General features: G+C 40.8%; 1 protein-coding gene across 1 annotated transcript; it reads right to left on the reverse strand.

The window, feature by feature from the left end:
- Window positions 1-1,183: 1,183 nt before the first annotated feature.
- On the reverse strand, window positions 1,184-3,500 carry LOC146522559 (uncharacterized). The gene is made up of 2 exons (XM_085138401.1): window positions 2,726-3,500; window positions 1,184-2,291 (listed from the first exon to the last, which is right to left on the reverse strand). Exons 1-2 carry the CDS (start codon window positions 3,413-3,415, stop codon window positions 2,046-2,048), a joined length of 936 nt encoding a protein of 311 aa, XP_084994527.1. The 5' UTR covers window positions 3,416-3,500; the 3' UTR covers window positions 1,184-2,045.
- Window positions 3,501-8,906: the final 5,406 nt, after the last annotated feature.

The raw sequence follows: 8,906 nt of genomic DNA on the forward strand, positions 1-8,906 counted from the left end.
GTCCTTGTAAACTCACTTTTCACCAAAGAGACGAGAAACATTTGAACAAACAAACAGAAAATGATGTTGACGGAGTGCCTTTTAGTGCAGATTCTAAATTACTCATCCACCACAGTAAAAAGATCACACAACTTGTGGAAACTTGACGCTGTCACAACACCAAATATGGCCTCAGTCTCTTGGCTCACGTAGGTTAACATAATAGAAAGCTTTGTGGATGTCACTTTTCAATAACACAAACCTCTTCTGATGACATTGAGCATGATCACTGTTTTCAGTCAGACTCTCTTACCGGGCATCCTGCCAGTCTTTATCAAAGCGTGACATCAAGCCCAAGCGATAAATTTTTTTGGCTCCTTCTGTTCGTAATGATCTCTCCGTCCTTTTGTGTGTGTTCGGCTTTGTACTACACACAAACAGTGGCGTGAGGGATAGCCGATTTAATGTCAATTTTACTTTTAAATCCCTTTAATTGTGTTTCAGTTGTTGATTTAATTTCTCTTTAGAATGAATGATTCATATTCAAATATTTAACCTATGCTTTAAGTCACATTATTTTACTAAGTATATGCTGACAGACCGTCTAATCTTTACTGAAGCTCCAGAACAGCCTCGGGGTGTTATCGTAACACTTAGCCTACAACACTTGTTTGTTAAGATTCACCGCAAAATCCGCCTCAGCGGTGAAACAGATCACTCACGCAGCGTGTGCTGATTGTCTTTAAGCTCAGCAGTCATTTGTAATTCTAGATGACGTGGTTAGAAGTTCATTTCTTCGACCTGTTGAAATTCAGCAGCGTCTGGTTTCACAGCAAATCACTTTATCACGTTGCTGCTCTGGTATCAGCATTTACTGAGCTTTAACACCAATCTGGATTTCTGGCTACCTTAGCGTTAGCATGCTGTCTGTGCCGGTGCTTGCAAGCTGCGTTAACATTATACTGCTGTTGTACAAACAATACAAAGGCTATGCGTACATACATACATCAAAAAGTAAAAAACAAAACAGTAAAACAGAATTTTACAAAAATGCAAAATAATTTTGTGATTACCTGTACCCATATTATTTTACGTGTATGGCAATTTTAAAATAATATGGGTAAAATAATTTGCTAGCATTATTTGAGTTACTAAAAGTTACTAAAAAAAGTCATATTCAAAGTAAATAAGTCTGTTTTGTATATTGTACTTATCAAAACTGGGATCAGATGAAAATGTATTAATTCTCCCTTTTTTTAAATCTCCTGTAGATATATATATATTTAATTGTTATGTTTTAAAACAGCGCCGTTCACCTCTTTGCTCTGGTAAATCTTATGTTTACACGACTTCAGAAGAGTGAGGGCTGATGACATATGAGAGGGATGACAAGAGGCTGTGACAGGATGAACAATGTCACATCAAAGGTTTCGCGAGTTTGTAAAACGATCAGCCTGAAAGTTTCTTGGCTCGGGATGGCAGCCTCTCCCTTCTTTTTGCTAGTGCAAAATAGTTATTCATAGACGTCACGGCAGTCAAACAAACAATGAAGGATTCATTGTTTTCTGCATCAGGTTAGAGAGTCACTTTGTTACCAACTCAAAACTTTATTGGCTTTTTACAAAGAGAAAAGTAAACAGAGGAAAGATTGTAAATCTGTACAAACAAGCAGGACAATATACTGAGTATATAATAATATAAGCAGAATAAAAGTGCTATAAAAGGTTACAAATAACAAATAATTTAACTGTTCCATGAGGGTTTGACACAGATTGTTGTGCTGTTACATTTTAGGGTTGTGTGCACAAAAGTGTGAAGCTCATATTTTTTGTGTGAGGGATAAATGTTATTATTGAAGAGATCTCATTTATCCATCTTGAAGCTAAATTATCCACTGATTATGTAAGCAGATGATTTACAGGCATTACTTGATTGATTGGAAGACAAAATAATAGAGACAATCTCAAACATTGTAACAGCAGTCAGATTCAGCAGAAGGAAAACGGAGGATTTCTAAACCTGAGAAAGTGGAGTTGCACAGTGGTACTGTCATAAAGATGGCGAGTTCAAATACTTAAAGGGATGAGCTGTTGTTGTTTTTCATTCATCAGTGGTGGTTGAAGTAAGGGTTCCCGTCTGCCCTCTTCAGCCCCTCCTCCCTCCTCTGTGCCGTTGCAGAGAAAACCTCGAGAGCACACATTGTCTATCCTGTTCCTCAGAAACCAGCAGAGCCAAAGAAGCAGGGCAGCGATCACAAATACAGCTGCCGTTATGGAGAATGTTCTCCACGACCAGGCGGAGCACTCTGATGGCTGCAGAGGAGAAGAAGACAGAGCAGAAATATTAGTTAGCAGTTTTAATTGCCGTCTGTTATGGCGTGGACTGTGAGGCTCTGCTAAAGCTTCCACTAAATTACAGGGACCCGGCTACCCTCATAACCTATATTAACTCATTCCTACAGTGTCTCTCTCTCTCTCGCTCCCCCCCCCCCCCCCCCCCCCCCCCGCCTTAGTAGATCTGTGCACCTGCATTGCACTACCCACTGTCATGCACTTTACAACCTTGTAGTAGCTCAGCAGTGACTAACTACATTTGTAGTCACTGTTGTCTGTGTGCTTGCTGATCTGGGCTGTTATCTGCACTGTGTGTCTCTGAATGTGGGATTTTGCATGCGTAAGAGTAACTGAGTGCACTTTTAATGCTTACTGTCAAATGTGAACCATTTAAATGCAGTCTGTTTTCTTACCCTCTCTGTGGTTGTAGGCTGGGATGTGGTGCTTGGTGGTGTGGAGAAGTGCAGGCGGACAGCGGAGCGGTGTTTCTCCACTTTGTCGATGTCACAGTAATAAACTCCTCCGTCTCTCGCCTCGGCTCGCTTTATGATGAGGGACAGGTTTGCTCGTTGGTGCCAGTCTGATGGTATTGAGACCCGGCTTTCATCAAAGCCGTTCCCATATGTGGTTTTCCCCGACCGGACATCCAGCTCCAGCACCACCTCTCCATCTCTCCTCCAGCGCACAGACTTCACCCACTGACCTGCTGTGATGGAGCGGCACGGGAGGATGGCATCCTCGCCCTCGCGTACAAAAACATCAGAAGGTATGAATACCTGCAGCTGTGCACTCTCTTCTTTCTGGTTGTTGCAGTCAAACTCGTAATAGCCTTCATCGCTGATATCTGCACTTGTCAGTATCACAGAGTCGCTGCTTTGGAAAAACCTGTTAAAATAAGCTGGAGCCGGCTTCCAGCTGCCGTCGAGATCCCCGACTAAATAGAGGCTGTTGTCCTGCAGGCGACGTTTCAGCGTGCCTCTTCCTTTCATGCACTCGTCTGTGAGGGGAAACTTTACATCGTCTCCTTCAGCGGCTTGAATCAGTTTCCCAGAAACGCCGCTGATAAAAAGAGGAATGAGCACAAAGAACGCAGAAAGTTTCATCTTGTCAGTGCGGCAGAAAAGTGAGCCGCACAGTAGCTGACTCGCTTTTTATCTGCTAATGCCTTACTCACTACAGCCTCTGCGCCGCGTGCGCCGCCCTTCTTATGAGTCATTCATATTAATGCTACTGCCTGTGTGTGTGTGTTTGGTTTAGAATATGAATGCGGTTACGTCACACTGAAAGCATCTGGAGCCTCTCTACTTGCTGCCAAACCGGTATTTAATCTCGGAAGTTATCCCTTTCCTTTGGAAAGGTATGTGCAGTCTGCAGTTCTGCAAAAGAAAGATGTTGAATCTATTTAATTGTTGTAGAAAAACAATTGTTTTCTGCACTTTTGTTTTACACGTGCATTAAACTAAAGTCGATTACGTCGATTAAGCATCATGAGGCGGAGGGTGGTTCCCTATTTTTTTTTTTTTTTTGCTGGGAGTTGATCAGTATTGCTTAACTATGAAATATTTTGCGTGCATTGTATCTTTTGCATACAGGTTTAACATAATAGCTTTAGTGTTTAGACTTGAGTATGAACTTATACGAAATGCAGCAAGATATTCTTTTAAACAAGTTTTATTGATTATAAAATACACTAAATCGGATGCATATCTTATCGGCAGATATCCAAATTTATGACATCAGTATCGGACATAAAAGAGTGGTATCGTGCCATCTGTATTCAAAACGTAGGCTCCCGTGGCAATCTCTCCATGAATCACACACAGTGCAAATATTCCTGAAAGCAAAAGATGGCAACTTCAAAACCCCAATTCTAACCCGTGACCTCTCTCTGTGATGAGACACTCCACTCCCGACTCCTGGTGACACAATAACACACAAATACATAGCAGGTAATCCACAATTGGAAGCAAGCGCTTTACTCATTCAGACATAAAGTGAACAACAGGTTTAACTCAAGAATGCTACACTGCCTGGGGCTCAGCCACACTCTTAAACAGGTTGCTCCTGATGAGAGTAATCCACTATGGCTGCGGGTGACAAGCGGCAGGTATGGCCAGTGGCGTGTCTAGAAAATTTTTGTTGGGGGGGCCAGGTAAGGGCACAGATTTGGAGAAGGGTGGCAGATGTAATTGGCAGATAATGTTTAAAAAAAATTGTACCATAATTCAATAACCCTATAAACCTAATAACCAAATGCGCTTTTAACTCTTATTAGAATGAGATTTTAACCACTACGGTGCAAAGTTTTTAGATACTGTGTTGATAAAGTACAAGAGATACAATCAGTGCTTTGTCAGTGTTTACTCAGCATTCAAGGACAGCAATATTTTCATAGTATGCATAGTAAACATGTAGCCACTCATATGCTTCTGCCTGAAGCAGCCCGAGCAGAACTATGATGATATCAGAGAAAGAAAAAAACACTTTACGAAAATGAATCATCAGAAACACAACTGCGAGGGCAAAGTTCTGGAGTCTCATTGAGGTTACTAAACCAGTGCTTAAACTGTTTAGTACCTTACTTAGTTTGTGACAGTAAGGCCACGTTTGGTTGTTTTTGTGGACAATCATCTGCACAGCAAACACTAAACGCTGACTGGTTGACAGTTTTCTTTTGACAATGTAAAATACATAAAATAAAAAAAACAAAAATCCCTACACCTTAAAACATTAGATGGTGGACTTTCTGTGGGAGTGCTGAGAAGGTGCTGTGATTGTTCCTTTTAATCTGTGTGCCTTCTCCCAGGTCTTCCAATGACCTTATTTGTTCTCTCATCCAGACAAATCAAGCAGGTGACATTAAAAACACAGGCAGGGAGAATAATGTTACACACCAAAGGATTGTTATGTGTAAATTGGTGTTTGTTCAATGAGAAGCTGGAAGATTGCCATCCACCCAAAGGACTTGTATTTTATTTATATCAACCTGTTGGGCCACTTTCTCATTCCTCTCTGCATTTGTTATCATATCTCTGAGGCGTGGCACAGTCCCTGCACGCTAAATTTCCGCTTGCAGTTTATTTCAAGCATAGACTAAAAACCCCCAATCCAGGAGGACAACGCTGATGTGAGCAGTGGCGTGTCTAGAAAATTTTTGTTGGGGGGGCCAGGTAGGGGCACAGATTTGGAGAAGGGTGGCAGATGTAATTGGCAGACAATGTTTAAAAAAAATTGTACCAACCGTTAACCATAATTCAATAACCCTATAAACCTAATAACCAAATGCGCTTTTAACTCTTATTAGAATGAGATTTTAACCACTACGGTGCAAAGTTTTTAGATACTGCGTTGATAAAGTACAAGAGATACAATCAGTGCTTTGTCAGTGTTTACTCAGCATTCAAGGACAGCAATATTTTCATAGTATTTTTACTGACATATAGTGCACATATGTTTTGGGCAAAAACATTTTTGAATATTAAAATACGAACATTTGTAACAAACAATTGACAAATTAGCCAATGCCAATGTAAAACTTTATCTGCCTATTAAAAAAAGAAGATAATCTTCTCACAAACTGGTGTTTGATTTTGAAACAGGAAAAAAGTGGGGAAACAACTGAAAAGACTAACATTTGAATAAAACCTGAAAGCAAGTAAATACTTTCTATGCTGCCTTATGGTAAACTTTGGTAATATTGATAAAGAACAACACTGGCTGATGATGAAATACAGTCAGCTGGCATGGTAACACTGCCAGTATTAACCTGCAGGGCTGGACTGGGACAGAAAATCGGGCATTTTGACTAGAGACCGGCTTACCAGGTATTAAAGCCATAAAGCCTTTGAATGAAAACAAACGCTGTTGTGACAGTGATGTACAGTCTTGTTGGTATATGTATGATTTCTATACATTTTACGTCAGATAAAAACTTTGGTTGTAAGATTTAGATAATTATTATTTAATATCTGTGAAATCTGTGAATATTAATAATTATTTAATAAAAGCTAGATATTTTAAATGAGAATAAGAAAGAAAAGTATTTCTTTGGGCCCCCTCTCCCTGTTAATGCCCTACCTGGCCCCCCTGGCAACACTTTGCTAGACCCGCCCCTGCACAGTTACCAGCTGTCAGCTACCTAAAAAAGGATCCTGGGGTTATCTGTCTCTCAGAAACAGTTCATAACTTCCCTTCAACTCATTCATGTCACCTAAAAGGTAAACCTGTTTCTCCATCACCTGTTCAGCTCTGATGATTCAGTAAGGACGTCTCCTGGTTTCATCTTCATGTTTCCCTCTCACCAGATAACCAAACCGACATCATGACCAGCAGCTTTTACAGCTGTGGCTCCAGCAAACATCAGCTGATACTAGAAATTAATATTAAATAAATTCTAACAAGAGCTGATCAAGCTTAAACGTGCTGCTGTTGTTTAGCGTGGCATCCGCTGGTTTCCTCTTTCTGGCGCAAAGTGGGCGATAAACAAACAAGAGAGAAAAGCCGATCAGCTGATCATTGATCAGTTTCATGATTGAAGTAGCAACAGGAGAGGCAGGGGGAGAGAATGAGAGAAGAAGAGGCAGCTGTGCAGCATAACGACAGAATAACTCCAGCTTTGTGTCTTTTTTTCATTATAGCGAAAGTGCGGGACAAACTGCGTCTCTTCTCAGCTCAATACCAGTACGAGTTATTGTAACTGACTGTAAAAAGTCAGCACAAAGAAAATAAACTCCACCTAAACTTGCTTTATATCTGACCCAGATAGACTGCAGGTCATAACTTCTTACCTGAAGTTCAGTTCACCTGACACTCGGACTGGCGGCTGCCTCGGGGCTCTCCTCCTGCCTCCCCTTCCCTCATCCACCTGTTGCCTCTGTGGAAGCTCCGCCATAGCCACTACCAAACAACTGAGTTATTTTTACACATCGACCTGCATCTGGCCAATCCACCACCTCTCATTGTTCATGCCATTACAAAAATATATATATATATATATATATATATATATATATATATATATATATGTTGGCCAGTCCAGCTATGTTAACCTGCAACCAAATCTGCAGCTCCATACAGCAATGTTACGACTTAGATTATATCTTATAACTCATAACTCTTATGCTAGCTCCCCTCAGTAGAATACTGTCTGAAATATTCGACGGCTGCAATAATTCTTTAAGTGTTATTTTTTCCTTGGTATTCTAATTTCACTTTACTTTACACTTTACTAAACTCAACAAACTTAATATTACTTATCGGGACATTTATTCTGTCCTCATTGTCTTTCACGGAAAAATTGTTTCCTGCAGTGCCTCTTTTGTGCTTGGCTCTCCTACTTTTGTTAACGTGATGCACATAGTGCAGAAGCCGATGCTGCATTCACGTACACTCGGATATCTGAGCTTCACCGTGAAAACATAATCGTACATTTGATATTTGATTGAATTTTATTGTTTCACCTTTGGGGTGGCCAGTCTGGTTGGGGGGGTGGGGGCGGCCACCCTGCTGGACACGCCACTGTACCAATACTTCCTACTGGTCCATCTCTGACACAGTGGTCTCCACTGTGTGGGAACACAAACAGTGGAGGAATTGTGTTGCCAATGGCATTAACCGCATATACAAAGGTTTATATATACAAAGGTGACCAGTGAACCTCTCTCTGCTGATGTTATATCCCCAACTTGTTTAATATAAGTTAAAGTACTAGTGTGGTAGGTTGTAACATCTGCATTATTGTTACAACTAACCCAGACTGTTGCTGTTACAACTGACCCAGACTCCTATAGCCATGAACTAGCTAACACTACAGCCAACAGCTAAAACATTAGCATTAAAGACCTACACAGAATATATCCCCATAGACATACAAATAACACAATTTAAGTTTGATGAGTTTAACTGCAAAGCAGATAATGCTATTAGAAAATGAAATAAAGTAGAAAAACTTACTTTTTGGCATACAAATGACTTTTTTTCATGTTATATTGTCTGTGTTTGACAAAATGTGCTGATTTTTCACATGTGATAGCAGAACTGAATTGTGCATGTACAGTTGTGTGTGCATGTGTGCTCTGGGAGGCACACAGAGTCTCCACAGACTGCTAAGGATCAAACCTCTACCAACATGACATTGATTATAAAACTCTAAGCATATATGAGTAGATATTTCTAAGCATAAATGACAATCCACTATATAAACCTGACAGTTCTACAGCCGCATTGTGGAGAGCACATTGACCAGCTGCATCATTGCAATATGGACTGCAAATGCCTGCAGAGAGTGATAACAACCAGGACCCTGCTGCCCTCTCTGCAGAGCATCTACCATCGCAGAGTCCAGAGGAGAGCTGCCTCCATCCTCAAAGACCCCCCACACCTCCAACGCAGACTGTTCACACTTCTGCCCTCGAGACAAATGTTAGAAGTGTGAAATCCAGAATGCCCCAACTCAACAACTCCTTCTTTCCCACAGTTATCAGACTCTTGAACAGCTGACCTACCTCAACTGCAATTTGCACATCAGGGCACTTTGCACACTAATTCATTTTGCACATTAAGGTCCTTTGTACATCTACATCGACATCTGGACAC

This window comes from Neolamprologus multifasciatus, chromosome 3 (assembly GCF_963576455.1).
Source record: "Neolamprologus multifasciatus chromosome 3, fNeoMul1.2, whole genome shotgun sequence".
In the NCBI taxonomy this organism is placed as follows: Eukaryota; Metazoa; Chordata; class Actinopteri; order Cichliformes; family Cichlidae; genus Neolamprologus; species Neolamprologus multifasciatus.

What these genes read in the sequence shown, in the direction of transcription:
- LOC146522559 (XM_085138401.1), bottom strand. Translation starts at nt 3,415, where the DNA reads ATGAAACTTTCTGCGTTCTTTGTGCTCATTCCTCTTTTTATCAGCGGC. An exon ending in AGCCTACAACCACAGAGAGG is followed by an intron (nt 2,292 to 2,725) that starts GTAAGAAAACAG and finishes TCTCCTCTGCAG; the next exon opens with CCATCAGAGTGCTCCGCCTG.